This window comes from Theobroma cacao, chromosome 4 (assembly GCF_000208745.1).
Source record: "Theobroma cacao cultivar B97-61/B2 chromosome 4, Criollo_cocoa_genome_V2, whole genome shotgun sequence".
NCBI lineage: Eukaryota > Viridiplantae > Streptophyta > Magnoliopsida > Malvales > Malvaceae > Theobroma > Theobroma cacao.
Window position 1 is genome coordinate 22460738 of NC_030853.1, and position 18078 is coordinate 22478815.

The window sequence follows — 18078 nt, forward strand, 5'->3', positions numbered from 1 at the left end:
ATTATAGTAAGCAAAACTCTTAAAACTAATCCATTTTCCAATTATTTGGAAAGGAAATTTTTTTTATTTTCAATTTATCTCAGCATTTGGCTCAAAAGCTCATTGTCTATATATATATATAAAAAAAAGACTTGATTTCTATGATGGTGACTGAGTGTAAGAATAAAATTGATTGTAAACAAATGAACTGAAAGCATTTTCTTCCTATGGTGATTTGTGACAACATCTGAACCAGGATGGGTTATTCCTTGTAGTATAGTCCAAACATCAAGTATTCATCAAGAAGGTCAATCACCATTAAATTAAATTTCTTATGATTATCAGCTTTTTTAGGAATTTGCTACACCACATTGGAGGTGGTTGACAATGATTTAGCTTCAAATGACAAGTTATTAATTTTCCAAAAATAAAAAACAAGTTATTAAGCAAATCTTCCAGCGCAATACTTGTATAGATGCACATAGCATAATAATATGCAACTACATGGTGTTACCATAGTGTACGTTTTAAATTTATGAATAAAAATTTATTTTTACGTTTTTTGAATTAAAAAGATGAATTCGTAATAAGCACATAACTCCTTAAAAGATAAATATATGAGAGGAAGGAAAAGAAAGGTAAATCCATTAAAAAGGAGATGCGAGTGTGAGGAAAAGATAAAACGGTTAAAGATTAGAAGTTGAGAAGAAGAGAAAAAAGTTGATTTTTGCCATCGAATGACGATCATCGGATTTTGTATTTAAAGAGAGAACAAGAGGTTGATGTTGATCTAGTGAGACAAAGAGAGGAGAGAAAATGAGATAATTTTTCTGTTTCTTTTATTAATTAAGAAATGTCAAATCAGTATAAATTAATATCATATTATCTTGATTAATTCTACCTCTAATTAATATCCCATCAGCAACTTTAATAGAAAAAGTTTGATTTATTAGACGAGTTATATTAATATTTTGATAAAATATAAAGATTAAATACAGAACTTGATCATTTAAATACTAACAAATTAAAAAAAAAAAAAACTAGACGGAAATACTATATTTTAAAGAAATAAAGAAAATTATTGGGCTTGGTAACAAACACAAGTTGACTAATTTTCTCTCGTTTTACTTTTATCTCTCTCCGCCCTCGCGAGAGCGAGAAAGGTAGAATGAAAGAGAGGAAATCGAGAAGGGGAAAGAAAAGGAGGCCAATCAAAGGAAACCATTCATCGATCACTCTTTGTTTGTTTCCTCCTATCTCTGCATTTCCAATTTCCCCTCTTTCCTTCAACGATCGAAAGACTGTTTGATCGTCCCAGCAACCTCGATTGAGCCTGCGCCGGCGTTTCTACCAATTCGATTCAGATTCAGTCAAATCACTTCGCTTCCTTTCTTGACTTTTTCCTCCTACTCTCTTGACTCCGACGATAGGGAAAACGTCTTCTAGGGTTAGGATACGTTTCTTCTTTTCTTATCGGATGATTTTTTAGTTTTCTTGACAAAATTTTTCTCCACGGAGTTTCGCTTTCGAAGGTATGCTGATTTATTTATTTTTTAAATAAAGATTTTTTTTTGGGTTTTCTTGGTTTTCAAGGAAATAGGCAAGAAAAAAATTGGAAAAGTAAAATTAGAAGTCCTGATTCAGATGATGAAATGATGGTTAGGGTTAGGGCAACGGCATCAGCATCATCGACGCAAATGGAAGCGTCAAGTACTAATCTGGACGCTTACAGAGGTGGCTCTACGAATTCGAGAAGATATGGAATGCTTTCGGCTTCGAATATAATTCAAGCGCCCATTTCAGCCTTGTTGGAATACTCAGGTCTTCTCCGTACATCACGCTCTATCCACCAAGAACCAGACCCTCTCATCCCCAATCAGAATCTAGAAAATTCCACTCCTACCCTTGCCAACAATGGAGAGGTTGCTATTAGGATAATTGGGGCGGGAGACCATGAGAGCGAGAGGGATGCCTCTGGTATGGTGGTTGGCCAGCTCAGGGAAGTTACTTCTCAGAGTGAGGTCTCGCTGGGGTTGGGAACGTCCGATGGTCAGGGAGGAGATTCCAGGAGCAGTGATCGCGGGGTGGCTACTGGAGAAGGTGTTTCCCAGTCATCGCCAAATGGGAGTGCTGGTGCTGCTGATGCGGAAGCTGGGGATGGGGGTGGGGCTGGAGTTAATAATAGCAGAGATTCCTCCTATCAAAGATATGACATTCAGCAGGCTGCTAGGTGGATTGAGCAAGTTCTGCCGTTCTCGTTGCTTCTCTTAGTTGTTTTTATCCGCCAACATTTGCAAGGTGATTCATCTCAGTTTATGTGCTTATCTGTATTGCTCCTACAATTGCAACCATGGCTTTTAGTTTAGCTGTTAAAATTCAGCATCAGCATGTTGATAATTTGATATTTGAGAATAGACAATGGTCGGTGCATAGATGCATTTAGCAAACATTCACTGGACTTGGCCTTTACTGTAATTTAGATTTTAGGTGCATGGTTTTCCTTCTAAGCTTCTGAGTAATTTCAGAAGTTTTGCCCCCAAATATAATACGTGTACGCAAATGTGATAAAATTAGCATGAAGAGAGTTCCTCCTGAGAAATAGTTGATCGATATGGCTTTAGTTCTGAGCAGCTTATTAGTGTTTTTCATCTAGTATTGAATGAGTGTAGATCTGAAAAGCTCATTAGTGTTCTCTGGGATTTCTAGGTGCAGTAAAATTTAACTAAATCATCTTACACCCCTTCAAGCAGGGCACAATTGTTCAGTTGCACCACTTTTGCACCTAAACCGTAACTCTTTAAGGTGAAAGGCATATAAAATGCGTGTGCTGATTGAAGTGTTCCTTTTGGATTCGTTTAATTGCTTTTAATAACTTTACCCTCAATAGTGAAAAAAGTACAAAACCAACACGCTTTGGAAGAATAAAAAGATAGGAAATTTAATCCATGCTCAACTTTTTGTTGAAAATGATTGAACTAGTGTTGTGATGATGACGTCTGGTTAATTATGACAAAGCTTTATCTTTGCAACACATCAGGCTATGTGATGAAGCAAACTCTTTAATATTTTCCAGTACAGTCATCTAGTTTAATCATTTTTTTATCCATATATTAGTTATTTTTTAGAAATTAATGCCTTTATTGGGGAAGAGCTTGTTGTGCACCTTATTCATTGGGCAATAGAGGGATCCTAGCACGTAGAGTGCGCCTTCCACCTTTCACACCACTTCTTACTTCTTGTGTACTTCATTCTTTGTATGCACTGAATACTCTTTCTATGGAATTGTGTTGTTCTTCTTGCTCATTCTTGCTTGACATAAAATAATTTGGTTTTGAGGTTGACATTAGAGTTCTACTCTTAACTTTGTGTTCATGAGCTCAATCATTAGTTTCTATAAGTGTCTGACATCTATCTTCAGATAGGTAGTTTAGAAACTGGTTTTTCATTAATGTTTCTGAAGTTTTTTTTTTATTTGTTTTTGTATGAGAATGGAAAACACTAACTTTTTTTTTTTTTTGAATTGGAAAACTCAACCTTTAAAAGATGCCTTTGTAATAATTTTTGATTCGAACTTGCATTGCCTAACTAATAAATGATGGGATGCATGTGTGAGTGAGGAACTGATTACACTCGGGCTTATGTATATTCTTGTGTTACCCCTGCTGTAAGCTTAAAATGAAACTTTTTTTCAGAGTTATACACTAATGCTGCCTTCGCAAACTGAACCACTGTTCTTTTCAAGTTAATAACGTTTGGCTTTCTGCAAAGATTAACAGGTTTCTTTGTTACAATTTGGATTGCTGCTGTCATGTTCAAGTCAAATGACATTTTACGGAAACAAACTGCTTTGAAGGTGATGTGAAATTCAGTGTTCTGCATTTCTCTATGACCCTATGTTCTTTCACAAATCAGGAGTTAAAAGTTTTCTTCTACCATCTCTGATGCCTTCACTTGGTGGCTGCAGGGGGAAAGGAAGATCTCTGTTCTGATTGGCATCGCTCTTGCTTTCACACTTCATGTTATAGCTGTCTACTGGTGGTACTGGAATGATGATCTTTTGTATCCATTAGTGATGCTTCCCCCCAAATCTATTCCACCTTTCTGGCATGCTATTTTTATTATCATGGTTAATGGTGGGTTGTTTGCTACTAATATCTTTATCAACTGAAATGCAATTTATATTTTCTTGTACTTGCAAAGAAACATTTTATGGAGATGTTTGTGCAGCCTTATGTGTTCATATGATGTCTATTGCAGGTGTATCTTTCCAGGGTAGGGAAGTGTACAATTTTTAGTGGCAATCTTTTCTCCTTTTTCTGTGAAAAAAAAGGGCAGAAATAAGTATAGTACTTTTTTCATTCGTTGTTTTTACCTTTTTCCCTGATCCTTTTTTCTTTCTATAAGTGGAATATGTTTCACTAAATTTTCTTCTTGCATGAAAAACGAAAACAGATGTTTTCTTTAAATTTCTTTATTGCTTTGTCTGCCCATATACATTTGTTGTTTGGATTTGTCATGGGTCAGTTGTAAATTGCTGCTTACTCACCTCCTAACTGAGCACTTTTAGTGATATCTTCTGTATCTCAAGTTAGTGATAATTCATACATTAACTAGCATAATTTGAAATCCTTCCCTGTGCATGCATACATGTGCTGCTTCCCCACTTTCCCTGGCCCTTCTGTTCATGACGCTTGTTTTCCCCCTTTTTTTTTATGGATTATTTTGCACTATTCCTTATTACAGTATCACAATATTTGCTTCTTTCAGATACTTTGGTTCGACAGGAAGCAATGGTTTTAAAGTGTTTTCTGTTAATGTATTACAAGAACAGTAGAGGGCGAAACTACCGTAAGCAGGTGAGATACGATATTTATAAATAGTACATACATGCATGTCTATATGTATGTATGTTAGAGTTTGACATTTTAGTTGCAGCTGCAAAATCATCCATGTAGCTTGTATCACAGTTGTGGCTGTTGTGGGTGTTAAATCATGAGTCACAGGCATTGCAGTAAGGAAAAGTTTTTGAACTCTTCCAGATGACCATAAAATTGAATAAATAATAATTGGAAACTAAAAATTTCTCTTTTATTAGATTTAAAGTAATTTATTACATTTTATTCTCTTATATATACCATGATAATCAAATGGTAGAATAACTAGTAATAGCCAAAATGTCAATCCATAAGCTATTAATTTTTAGGGTAAATGCCTAATTTAGGATATGAACTTTCACCTAATATGCATTTCAGGATGTGACTTTTTATTTGGATCAATTTAGGAACTTAACTCATCAAATTCATTCAATAAAGGAAAAGCACCAACAGATTCTGTTACCTCTGTAAAGTATGGTCACATGGCCAATAAAATACAGTTGCTGTGTGTACATGGTAGTCAAATTTAGCCACATCACTTTTTGCTTTCTCATCTCTTTTCTAGATGGTTTGATTCTCTCTCTCTCTCTCTCCTTTGCTTCACCGTGAAGTACCAGAAAAAAAAAAAACCGAAAGTCTACTCTTGTCTCATATTGATTACTATTTCCATAAAATCAAAATCACCATCTGGTTTTCTGGAACTTTAAAGTTCATCAAAGATGCGCGCAAGAAAACTCAAGAAATTTACCTTAAATCACAGTTTAACAAAATCTAGGAAACCCTATTCACTAAAATGTAAAAAATTGATAAAAATTCACTGAAACCAGCAAATCTAAACCCATTTAAAAATAAAGAGAATCTGTTGGGAAATGTTCAAAACCTTTGAGACAGATCTCAAGATTGAAGATATTGGATTACCAATTTTGGGTTGGTGCCTTGCTTCCATGAAGTAGAAGAGACAATGATGAGAGCTCAGTTGCACTGAAGAACATGGAGAAAGAATTTGGAAAGTAAAAAGAATAAACCTACACCCTAGTAGAGAGAAACTCGGCCCATTTTACAGGGAGCTTGATGGATGAAACAAAAGAAGCAAAAGAGGGAAGAAAGATTTGGAGGAGGAGATGGGTTTGTCATCCTTCCTTTTGGATGGGAACTTGATGACTCCTCAAGGCAGTGATCTAATCACTCTTTGTGATTTATGATGACTGCCAAATAGGGTCACCAAATTCTTATCAAATACAGTGATCTAATTACTGAGTGCAGATCACCATTGATTTTGAGGTGATCACCCCATATAAAAAACCTACATAGTTGGAAATCTCTTTCTCACCTAAATAGTGGCTTACAGTAGTTGTGGGCACTGCCACAACAGTGAAATAGCGGTCTACTACTATGTTTTCTCCTACTTTATACTGACTAAGAAGTACATATTTCCAGGGTCAAATGCTGACATTGGTTGAGTATATGATGCTACTTTACCGAGCCTTATTGCCAACTCCAGTTTGGTATCGTTTCTTCTTAAACAAAGACTATGGAAGCCTCTTTTCGTCACTAATGACAGGGTTGTACTTAACCTTCAAGCTCACATCTGTTGTTGAGAAGGTATGTTTTTCTATGAACATAAATTGTTTAAGCTCTTTTTGATTCATTAGTAATCTACTTTTGACGTAAAAAATGGATTTTCTGGCTAGTCAAGCAGCTTATGGCTCTTTCTACCTAAGCTTTTATGTCTCTTACATGGCTGACAAATTTCAGGTGCAATCCTTCTTTGCTGCATTGAAAGCATTATCACGTAAAGAGGTACATTATGGTGCTTATGCGACATTGGAGCAGGTAGTCTGGATTTCATTCTGGTTTTGGTTAACTGAATATTATGTGTATATATAGTTCAATTTTAGGTGCCTGTTTGCTTGCAAGCTATAGTTACTTACCAAAAATATGTTCTTGTTGATATTTATTGCAAATGAGGAAATTGGGAACATTATGTTGAGAGAAAGGGATAAAAAAAGAAATGACTCAGACTCTGAGAAAGGATTGGAGGGTTTGATGCAGAAAATGAGGAAATCTTTTTAAAGAACATGTTTTAATTAGAAAGAGAATCTTGTCTGTTGGAGCAACATTGATGACAAGTTGATGATAGTTTGTTAGTTTTGGTATTTTTCATCTTCTCTATTATAAAACTTTGGAAATGGTTGACTTCCCCTGACATCCTAATAGTTTCATTTGGTGCTTATTAAACATGTTCTTTCTCTGTTCTTTTTTTTTTTTTTTCCTACTGGGGGTGTTACATTAGAGGAAAGATGTCTTCATTTTGCCTTGATAGTCTTGAACATTTATTTTTCGAGTTGATCTCAGATTTGGGCCTAGGAGTGAGGGAAGAGTTGCTTTCTGTTTGAATTGATCTTTTAGGGCTACAATTGCACATCATATTTGTGCATTTGTTTAAAGTTTTCTATCAGAAAAAAAAATTGTGGTGAAAATAGCTGTCTTCTGGAGTGTTGTTTTTGAAAAACCAAATTGACTCAAGTCTTCAATTTTGCATGTATAACCGAATTAATGAAACAATGCCCTTCTTGCTAGTTTGTGCTGACTAGATGCATGGATTTTTTTTTTTTAACTTTAACCAATCTATAGTATCTTTCGCATCACAACTGATCCATTATATCCTGTTCGTTTTTAATATTTTCACCGCTCATTTTTCTCCATAGTTTACATCTATTCAGGGTTCTGGACCTGTAATTGCTTAATGTTTGTTGTCTTCCCTTTGAGATGATTTGTGTTGAATTTTTGAAAGGACAGTGTAGCTTTTTTGCTGTAATTCATTGGTTGAGATTTGAAAGGTCTTTAAGGTGTTTTGTAGAGTGATTGCTAACTTTTAGGAGATTAATGTTTGTTTTAACTTGTCATGTATCTGATGTAGGTGAATGCAGCTGGGGACCTCTGTGCCATCTGCCAGGAGAAGATGCATGCTCCTATCCTACTTCGTTGTAAACACATTTTTTGTGAAGATTGTGTATCAGAGTGGTTAGTTTATTGTTGCTTAGCTTTTTATGTTGTGATAATCTGTTATTTTCTGCAGATGGATTCTGCATCAAGAACTTCAGTTTCTGTTTGCACTCTGTTGTGTGTTTTTTTTCCCTTTTCTGTTCGGTTTAGTCATATACTCTCTGGATGAATGCCCACTTGTGTTTTCCAGGTTTGAGAGGGAAAGAACGTGCCCCTTGTGCAGGGCATTGGTTAAACCTGCAGATCTCAGATCGTATGGTGATGGATCAACTAGTTTGTTTTTTCAGATATTCTAAGATAATTGCTGTGTAAATCGGGGAGGTTTTTCTGCTTCGACAATCTAAAAAATACTTACCGAAAGCTGCTGTATCCTAATCATCATGGACATGGGTAAATTTGACTGTTGGGTTCTGCCATGTCCACTAAGAAATTGAAACGGAAACAACTGGATAGAAGTGAAATTGGCCGTCTGTTCCTATGTTGTATTTGAAATGTGGACTGTATGTAATGGGCCCTCTAAGCTACACAGAGTTCATGTTAAGTACTAACAGTATATGTCACTGTTCAATTGGCATAAATGAAAGCCTCTTTTTTTTTTTTTTTTTTCTACTTCATGTTTTTGCCCCCTGTACTGTTTCTTCTTTTGGGTCTCAAAAGAAATCTGATACTGGTCTTTGGTTTAGAACAATATGCTTTGAAGTGCAATTGCAGGCTGGTGTTGGCTACAGCCAGAGTGCATGATGACGACATTCATGGAATGCCCTTCGTGTCTTAATAGGGAAAAACCGGTGAATGTTAAGCCATAATTGAGACGGATTTTCAAGGGAAGGTCGATGCCATTTCCGTCTCTTCAACAGTGAGGATCATGCCGTTCAGCTGATAAAAACCCTTTTGCATTTCAGTGCGGTGTAGTCTGCAAACCATTCCACCAAGAGATAATAACTAACCGCACTTCTTTCAGTTGAGTTACGCTCCTGTCATTACGATTAGCTTTGGCTACACTGTTTTTGAGCAAAAACAAGGGCTCTCGTAATTTTGAAACAAGGAGGCTCATCTATGATTGAAGAAGAGTTGATAGGTAAAAGTAACTGGAAAAATGAAAAGAATTTTTATCATTCTTATTTAATCATGGACCAAAAAAGGGGTATGCACAATTACACACGCATCAAAATTTATCAATCCCCAAAAAAAGAACAAAAAAAATCTGCCTCCTCCTTCCTCCTTCAAAGATTAAAAAACAAACAAACAAATAAATAAATAAATAAATAAATAAATAAAAGGAACCCTTCCCAGAAAATACCCAAAAAAAAAATGAAAAAGGAAAAAGAGTATCAATCCATGTTACAGAAAGTCTTTAACATACAAAATAAGTATATTGGTAAAACTAAATTTAGACAGAAGACGGTGGAGGTCTTCTTGCATCCTCTCCATCAGGTAATGAACTAGTAGGTGAAACATCACTTTCAGGGAGAGGTAATATTTCCTCTGTCATCGGCGGGCTTGTAGTAGAGGGGGTGACCTCGGACGGTGATGGTGGAGACTCAGGTGAGGTTGGGGAATCCTCTGAAAGCATTTTTGAGAATGGGAAGTTGATGGGATAAACTTCTGTAACTTCTTCAGCCCCCTCATCTAAGTACACCACGTCCTGCATGGTCAGCTGGTGATACTCCACAATTTCCCTTAGAAACCGGTTCTCACGAGCGTATACTGAATTCTCATGCGCCAAACGTGCCTTCTCTGCCAATAGAGTCTCCAGTTGAAGCCGAATCTGTGATCACATATGCAACATCAATGAAAACGATTACCATTCATATCATTGCAATTGCTTCCACCAATAACCCCACAATTGCTCAAAACAGAGAAGAGAAGAAATTGAACAAAAGAATATTATTTATCTCATAATAACAGCAGTAAGCAAACAAAAACAAACAATGTCCTTGCTCCATAAAAGAAAAGGTGTATATACGTACCAAATCATCATCTGCAGGATTGCCCCCTTTCTCTCGACTCTCCCGAAGGAGTTTGTTCTCCTCTTCTAGTTGGGCACATCGTTCCTTTGCAAAAGCCAAATCTGCTTTAACAGTTTTCAGCTCCCGAAGAAGAAGTTTTGCTTTAGCAGCTGTGGCCATTGCAACCTGTGAAGCAAAACAGAGGCAAATTATGCATTTCACTGGGCAGGCGATGAAGTTGGCTCATCATAATCCACTTCTCCTAATGCCAATGATAGAGCTGAACCATAATGAACGATGCCCCATTTCAAAAGTTAGATATAATCTTCCAAAACTTAAACTTAGCAATAGCCCAAATTATACGACATCTAAGTTATGGGGATATAACCTAAAAGAGGATTTTTTTTTTTTTGTCATTTCTAAACTGTAAAGTCCAATAATGCAGTAAAGTCAAGACTCAATGCATTCGGGACAAGAAATTTGTCAAATGGTTGAGTGGCAGGCAGACCAAGGTCTCTCTAACCGGTAACCTGCAGTCATTTTGAGAATTTCTCAGCCTTGTTTTGATTCTCAAGTTGAAACAATCAAATGCTTTCACTACATGATTCAGTGACACACAATATTGCCACCTTACGTCGCGAGATGCCTTGAGTTGGGTTTCATGGTTGGTTTGATTCTGGAGCTGTGTTGGTTGCACCAGAGGTTGCTGCGATGTGCTATTGAAACCAGTGACGAGGTTTTGTTCCTCGGGGCCACTCCCTTTCCGCCTGATTTGAAGTTTGCGCGTTTCTTGGATGATATCTTGGGTTTTACTTTCGACAATTGTTCGACCTTCCTGCAAAGACAAGACAACGTGTTGAAGAAGACAAGAAAATGTTTACCGGTTGTGTCTTAACATCTCATTCCTATCTTGGATTTCTGATCAAAATATCTTTCAGCTTTCAAACAAATATAAAAATTGTGCAAATCTAGATACATACAAAATACTATCACTTACTAATTAAAACTGAAAAGGCAAAAAGAAGAGCTAAATACAGAGTAAAAAGAAAAGTTTATAAATGAAAGAAGCTGAGAAGAGGGTAACCAAGTTCTAGTCCAAACAAGTTTCACATCTTACCTCGAAAGCCCTTTCAAATGTGTCACCAATTTGATTAAGGGAAGAGGTGAGCTTATGCAAGCCCCTTCGTATTGTAGGATTGTCCATTCTTCTAAACCCCTGATCACCTGGCTGTTGCTTTTGCTATGGAGAAGAAAACATAAGCACAAAGCATAAGAAAATGGAGCACTTAAAAATATGGCACTGCAGCACCAGCAAGAACACCAATGGGCAATTGCAAAACGTGTAGATCGAATTACTTTTGAAGACCCTTTTCCTTTCATCTCATTATTAGCAACAACAAAGAATTAAAATAGATCACCTGGGAAGCCGTTGAGGCATCGAACATATACGATGATCCCACTCTGCCGGGCGTTTCAAATTGCTGAGACATATTATCATCGTCGAGAATGGCTTTGGCTTTTCGAGCAAGAACACCCCAGAACCCTTTCGAATCATTTCTTGCATCTTCATAGGCATTGAATCCCTACAGTTAGGCATCTCAAAACAAAATTAGACAACGGGAAAAACAAAACAATTCCATTATAAATCGATTAAAAATGACCATTTGTTGATGATTCCGAGCAGAACGAGGAAAGGAACAAAGAACCACCAATTATACGCAGCAAACAGATCTCCTTTTGTCAAATCAAATAAAAAGAACATGGTATTTGATCTAAATGATAATGAAAATATGCATTTGTTTTGTCTTGCCAATAAACGAAAGGAAAAAAAAAAACCTTAGATCTTGACGGGCCGAAATCAGAGTGAGCAGCAAAAGCAGGGGAGTCGGTTTTGCGAGCAGCAGCCGAAGCACGGATGGCCTGAGCGGCTAGAGAATTGGCCGGCGATGTTGATGAAGAGAAAGAATACGAGGACGTAAACGTTTTGCTGTCATTGTCATCAGGTGGGTGGTGAATTTCTTCCTTGAACGTCGAGGCTCTGCTTATCCCCTGCCTTCTCCTATAAGCCATTTCCTTTTCCTCTAATTTCTTTTTGGTTGGTTTTTTCCTAACACAGAGAGAGAGAGAGAGAGAGATCTGTTTGCTGCCAAAACAGAGGGTCGGGAAAATGGAAATCAATTGTCCTTTTGGTCTTAAAAAACTTCCCCTCCTTTTTTAACGAACCAGATATTAATATACAAATAGAAATGGAAATAAAAAATTAATTTCAATTATTTGGGCTTGATGATGCTTCTTGCTTGTGTTTCAAGCCACCCCTACCTTCCCCTTTTCCTTCACCCTTCTCTTACTTATTTTACTTTATATAGTCGCTATTCTCCCCTCTCACATTTTTCAAGCTTCCATGGAGGCATTTTATGTTATTTTTAGATTTAAATAAATAAAAACTAATTCACGTTTTTACAATTAATTAAAGATGGTATTTGATGGGATAATTATGGTCAGATTAAAACTTAAAAAGGGGCAAACTCACCTAAATCAATAAATAAATGTTGCTTTCTTTTGGGGTCGGACAACTCATTGATGTTGTAGCTTGGCCCATTAATCCACACCAAAGTATTTTCTTTTCCTTTTCTTTTTCTGCTCTTTTCTGTGTCTTTCATGAGATGGAGATGATGACTTGAAGGCCATAATACCAAATGAAAGTGTTTAATATTTTAATGGCTTGATGCATTTCCATAGAATAAACAGAAATTAATACATCAACACAAAGTCTAGACTGAATCTGTACAATTGAATCAAATTTTGAGCCTCTCTCTCTATGGTTCATCTCTTAAGGCTCTAACATTCCAAACCCACCTTTTATCAGCTGATAAAATATTGCACCTGCCATGACAGCAATCAACCATCTCTGTTCAGGAACAATGGTAGTCTAAGATCACTGAGTTCAATGAAGCCAAACTGAATAGTTTCAAGAAGATTCTTGCTTTTTTTTTTTTTTTTTTGAGCACCATCTAAAATGTTCACAACTGGAGAGACAGATTTCCATGCTGAGCATCCAATGAGAACTGTTTGTAACTACCTTTGTATGTTTTGAGTGCTAAGCTTCTTGTGACGGCTGCAGGCCAATTGCATCTTCCAATTTACTTCTTCGTTCAGAAATGGAGTTTCAATGCTGGAACCTTGCTGCAAAAGTTTATCCTTTCCTGAGGAGTTAATCTGATCAAGCCGCTTCTTCAGAAATGGCAAATCAAATATGAACTGAGAACCCAGTTGGTTAGGTTGGCCTGCTTTCAACTCTTGGCCTCCTTCAACAGAACCACGGACTTCAACTTCATCTTGTGCAATTATGTCTTGGCCAACACTGGAAGGATGGGAGCCCAACTGAATCTCAGAGCACTGATCCTGATGTAACTTGTCACAACCAAAAAGGCCAAAAATATCCATTGCATTACTGAAGTGACCATCCCCTTTGAAGGCAACTGGACTTTTCATTTCATCACTGCTTGACACCACTACCACTGAAGCACTAGGGATAAGCATTTTGTTCGAGGCATAAGCCTTCTCTCCTGCACCAGCATAAGATGAATCCACTTTATAATTGGCATTTCCTAAGATGTTTGGACCCCTTTGAAGATGGTCAAATAAATTTTCAGATGCTGCAGTAAATGCAGAATCCAGAATAGGAAGTCCCCTCTGGGTGGAATGAAATGCATTAGGCTTTTGACATTCAGGTTCCTGAAACCAATGTTTTGAACCTGGAGTCCAACAATTAGAAGCATCAACCGAGCATCCAATCAACTTCTGCTTGGCAATCATTTGGGCTGTTGGTCCTAAATCTTTAACAAAGAACATTAAACTATCTCTGTAACCAATATCCTGCTGATTCACCTACAAAAAAAAGGAAAAAAAAGTGGTCAACTCTCATCCAAAAGTAAAAATTCTGTAGCCCCTCCTGTCATCAATGCACTTGCAGTTGGAAACATCCTTATGGGTAGTGCCTCACTGCTTTGTATGGTGGTCAAAAGCTATGGTTGCCCCAGGAGTGAAAACAGATTAAAAAACATATGAATTATGTGATGCTCCACCAAGAATAAAAGAGAATAAAGGAAGGAATCATGCACCAGCTAGGGACCTTTACACCATGTATCTTTTGTAAAAGGAACAGCTGCTACTTGATGAAAGTAAGAAATGCTCCTCAGCACAAAGGTAAGAAAAGAAATAATTTTGACTATCCAGAACCATGTCAAAACCAAAAACGAGCATTCAGGTGATCTAATAACTGGCTACAGTTTTTTTGTTAGAATTTTAGATCAAGATATATGACACAAAGCATCTGCAATAACTGCACTCGGTATTCAACATTACTTGATTTTACAAGCAGAACAATGACACAAACATCACCTGTCAGTTAGTTGTTTAACATATATCAATGTGGAGAAACAAAAAAAAAAAAGAAGAAGAAAAGAAGCAAGACTTACAGGAATTAGTGGTTTTGAATCACTATAAATTGTGGAAACAATTGAATCATTGTCAGTGTGGAGAGACGTCCAGGGTCTATACGTACAACGTCTATCTACTTCAGCAAAATTATTTCCCCTGCCATTTAAAGCACCTGTTAGAGAAACAGTAATTAAAATCAGTCAGAAATATTTTAAATTTATGTGTTCAAGCAAATAAATTTCAGTCAACCATGCGAGGTCTAAGCAAATCTAAGTGGCAAATGTTTTTATGAAATTTTCAAAAGTTCAAAGCCATAAGGGTAAGAAATATGTAGTGAAACCTCCGGGAAAACAAATGGGAACGTGGCCATCCCGGAAATTTTGAAAATGACCTCCTGCAACAGTCCAAGAAATTTCAATTCAGAATGTTAAGCCCAAATTTTTTTTCTTACCAGAGTGCACTACAGGATCTCTTGCATTACAATCAGTAGTAGCACCAGCGAGTCCACAAATTCCTCTAACACCTTTCCTGAGGTTTGAAGAATTAGGAAGAAAAGATGGCATAGGTTTTGATGATACATTGGTCTTGCTATTGCGTCTTAAATTTGTTGCAAGCTTAGAACTTGAGCTATATGATGGAGCCCTAGCTTCACTCATGAGCCTTCTACTAGTTCTTCGTCTTGTCTCTGAAAATTCCAACTCAAAATTCTCTGGGTCAGTTTTAAGAGAATGAAAGACCTTTTTTGCTAGTTCATCAATGGCTCGAGCCTGTAAAACCAGAATTTTGCCTTCATTAGGTGGTAAGAATAATCTTAGATATTGTGGAAGAGGACTCTTAGATGATACTGGTACCTGTCTGAAGTATATAGTTGCCGAGGAATTAAAATGCATTGCATTTTTGGATATTAAATATACATCATGCTGCACAATAGTCCAAACACGATCAGTGACAACCAATAAAATGTTCCATACTCAATTTAAATAAGCATATAATAACATGTCCAACAGTCCAAGAACTTAATTCACACTTATCACACTTGAATTTGAACAAAAAATTCTGGATGCTCCATTAGCTGTCTCAAATGAGACAATGCAAAACATATACATTTTGCTTAGAGAAGCACAGAGACCTTCAGAACAAAGAAACAAGAACTAATTCCTGAGAAAACAGCACACCTCAAATTGTTGAAGACTCGTATACATCCCTTCATGAAGTTTAGCTCTCATTGTGCCAAAATCCATAGGCTCTTTAATGATATCATAATAATCCTCAACCTTGTCATAGTTGCAAAAACCATCAGCATGGTTCATGAAAAGAGAAAAGAACTTTCACAAGATTAAATGCTGAATCCAACTACTAATTGCATACCTCTTCACGGTCAACAGGTTCAGCGAATATTTCATAGGTGTCTCTCCTAATATCATAAAGATAAGGTTTAAAGATCAATATATAATTCATGCAAGATTATTCTAAACTTAGCATTCTCTTGCACTGTAAGTCTACTACTGTTTCTACCAGTATTTGACAATGCTAACTCTTGATCTGTACACAACTCATAACTCTAGAATTGCTGATGCCTGGAAGACATGCATTTAAAAGACCCACCTCTGTAATATGTCGAGAACAAGCTCTAGTATGCGTTTCTCTGGCATCCATCTGGTAGATGGCACACTTGATAGTTGATCTGGTATGAAAATTTTTATGTCAGGATTAACAATACATCTGCATTTACTTGAGATCTTAAAATAATGGGACATTTGAAGATATTTAATATTGAAAATGAGGATACCAGGGGAGACCGCTTTATCATCAAATTTTGGGCTATTGCCACCCTGGGCAGTTGGTGGATCTGAAAAGAAGCAACTAATTAATCATGTTAAAAGAAAAAGAGAGTTCACAATTAAATTCCTAGAAAATCACAAGGCTCACCGCAACTAATTCGATGATCTTCATCATGGCTTTGTAGGTCGCTGCCCTGCATGTCATTTGGCTTGGAGGTTGAAATTATTATTTATGCAACATATAGAGATTAGAGACCTTTTAACTTAGATTAATACTATATAATTAGTAAAGCCCCCAGCCAAAATATCAGAATCAAGCCACATTCCTTTTGACAATCATGAACAACTAACAAATTAGCTCCTCTATACAGAACTGAACTTTTGATCATTGTGCTTGTTGAAATGCTATACATGCTTTTCGAGTTTTGATGTGAATTATTATCTTAATGAATGTAAACTGTAATCAAATAATCCCAACACCAAGATTTTGGAGAAATCCAGGCATCTCGGAAGGATTTGACGATTCACTTTTCGCTTTTGAGTGCAAAACAGAAACGAGGGTGTATATATATATATCAAGAAATGGAGTTAAGATCAAAGAAACCGCAATAGCTGCTAAAGGAGGCAGATTGCCTTTACGTCAGTACCAAAAATCTAACACCAAAGGACCTAAGGAGTGACCAATGACCGTATGACCCTAAACGAAGTGGCTGCACATTACCTTTTCTGAAAAGGGAATGGTAAAGAAAAGGAGAAATAAGAGAAACGAGGTATTAAAACAAATCCCATGAAAGAAAGGTGAGTGAAGAAGGCGTTGACATGTGCAAAGGAGGGTCCCCTTTGCCGTTGTGGCTTGGCTCGTACTTGTTTTGTCCTTACTGCTTAATTACCTAAATGACGACAAATCAACTGTAATTAACAAACGCTTTGTCATATTTCAGGAAGCCTTATGGTGTCACTCGTTGCCCAACTACCCATCAAATCCCTCCCAAACATTCATAGCACTTAGTACTTACACACACAAGTAAAAGTAAAAAAACATAAATTTGATTGTTTGATTTGAAGGAGTAAGACTGGTTTGAAGACACAAAGAAAAAGGAAAATGGTGAAGAAATAAATAACATTAACACCTGCTGAGCAAAGGGTGAAAGGGAAGTAGCAGCCACATCGTCGACTGGTCTGAGTTTTCTCTTTTTCCTGGCCCTAGTCCGGGAGGCTGGTCCTTGATCCTGAGGGCGAGAGTGTTGCACTTGTAAACCCATTGCCTGTGGAGGTGGAGCCAAAGCAGTGCGACCCACTCGCCTCGATCGCTGGGCCTCGCAAGGATGCGATGCAGATATTCGCGGGCTCCGCCTCTGCCCTTCTTTCCACTTGGACATTCGTACTTTTCTGCTGCACCCACACACAAATAAATAAATATATACACACACAGACATACATTCAGCAGAGCAAGAAAAGAGCAGACACATTGCTCAAATGCTACCATTTACTCACTGCTATGGAAAAAGCACATGACAAACCCACCTGGCCATTCCAAACACAGAGACAATGGCAAGGGAATGGGAGAAAAGGAACTTGAACTCAAGAGGGGATTTGTGATCACATTATATTAAAGAGGTTACAGCTAAGGGATTGGCATTGTTTTTCTGTTTATGAGAGATATGGTGAATTTTCCAGACAAGGAAAAAGGATTAAAACCCCCAAACTGTAGTCCTCATTTGCTTCCTCACATCCTGTTTTGCTTCAAATGGTAATCACTAACAACTGTTTTACTTTCTTCATAATCCCCAAGCGAGAGCTGAATAGGTTCAGAACGAAGATAGGAAATCATGGGAAATGGGTGTGATTACAGCTTAGAAGAATGTCTATTCCATGACCATCCACTCCATGAGGGCATGAGGTTTTGAGGGGTAAAAACACAAGGCATGTTTCGAGCTCTTCTATGCAGTATTTAACCCACGGATCAATATGACGCGCTGTGAATAGCGTGGATTTAACGCTTCTTAAATTACATCCTTAATCAGTTAATCCTCGTTGCATTCCACAGCT

At 37.1% G+C, this 18078-nt stretch overlaps 3 protein-coding genes across 9 annotated transcripts; 1 reads left to right on the forward strand and 2 right to left on the reverse strand.

Moving 5' to 3' along the window:
- On the forward strand, positions 1069–8461 carry LOC18602165 (RING finger and transmembrane domain-containing protein 2). The gene is made up of 9 exons (XM_007033384.2): positions 1069–1511; positions 1643–2277; positions 3756–3832; positions 3944–4112; positions 4747–4835; positions 6291–6455; positions 6609–6686; positions 7774–7877; positions 8050–8461. Exons 2-9 carry the CDS (start codon positions 1677–1679, stop codon positions 8153–8155), a joined length of 1389 nt encoding a protein of 462 aa, XP_007033446.2. The 5' UTR covers positions 1069–1511; positions 1643–1676; the 3' UTR covers positions 8156–8461.
- Positions 8957–12142, reverse strand: LOC108661648 (actin cytoskeleton-regulatory complex protein pan1). Its single transcript, XM_018119203.1, has 6 exons — positions 11645–12142; positions 11227–11391; positions 10926–11048; positions 10443–10643; positions 9830–9994; positions 8957–9627 (listed from the first exon to the last, which is right to left on the reverse strand). The coding sequence occupies exons 1-6, from the start codon at positions 11876–11878 to the stop codon at positions 9250–9252; spliced, it is 1266 nt and encodes a 421-aa protein (XP_017974692.1). The 5' UTR covers positions 11879–12142; the 3' UTR covers positions 8957–9249.
- LOC18602166 lies at positions 12514–17929 on the reverse strand. 7 transcript variants are annotated; one of them, XM_018119200.1, is made up of 12 exons: positions 17554–17929; positions 17160–17421; positions 16178–16238; positions 16038–16097; positions 15854–15932; positions 15617–15662; positions 15424–15522; positions 15100–15168; positions 14700–15015; positions 14287–14420; positions 12888–13696; positions 12514–12691 (listed from the first exon to the last, which is right to left on the reverse strand). In XM_018119200.1, the coding sequence occupies exons 1-12, from the start codon at positions 17559–17561 to the stop codon at positions 12625–12627; spliced, it is 2010 nt and encodes a 669-aa protein (XP_017974689.1). In that variant the 5' UTR covers positions 17562–17929; the 3' UTR covers positions 12514–12624. The 7 variants fall into 7 exon arrangements, with proteins under 7 accessions (XP_017974689.1, XP_017974686.1, XP_017974684.1 ...); XM_018119197.1 differs by having other exon boundaries at positions 14700–15168; positions 16178–16223; positions 17160–17418; XM_018119195.1 differs by having other exon boundaries at positions 14700–15168; positions 17160–17418.

Bases quoted from the DNA above. Each gene is read 5' to 3' on its own strand.
- LOC18602166 (XM_018119193.1), bottom strand. The intron at 15,663-15,853 runs GTGGGTCTTTTA...TTATGATATTAG, and splicing joins GTTCTCGACATATTACAGAG to GAGAGACACCTATGAAATAT. The intron at 14,421-14,699 runs GTAAGAAAAAAA...TTTCTCTAACAG, and splicing joins AGATCCTGTAGTGCACTCTG to GTGCTTTAAATGGCAGGGGA.
- LOC18602165 (XM_007033384.2), top strand. From the start codon at position 1,677: ATGGAAGCGTCAAGTACTAATCTGGACGCTTACAGAGGTGGCTCTACG. The intron at 3,833-3,943 runs GTGATGTGAAAT...TGGTGGCTGCAG, and splicing joins GGAAACAAACTGCTTTGAAG to GGGGAAAGGAAGATCTCTGT. The intron at 6,456-6,608 runs GTATGTTTTTCT...GACAAATTTCAG, and splicing joins TCACATCTGTTGTTGAGAAG to GTGCAATCCTTCTTTGCTGC.
- LOC108661648 (XM_018119203.1), bottom strand. From the start codon at position 11,878: ATGGCTTATAGGAGAAGGCAGGGGATAAGCAGAGCCTCGACGTTCAAG. The intron at 10,644-10,925 runs GTAAGATGTGAA...TTGTCTTTGCAG, and splicing joins CATTTGAAAGGGCTTTCGAG to GAAGGTCGAACAATTGTCGA. The intron at 9,628-9,829 runs GTACGTATATAC...ATGTGATCACAG, and splicing joins ATCCTGCAGATGATGATTTG to ATTCGGCTTCAACTGGAGAC.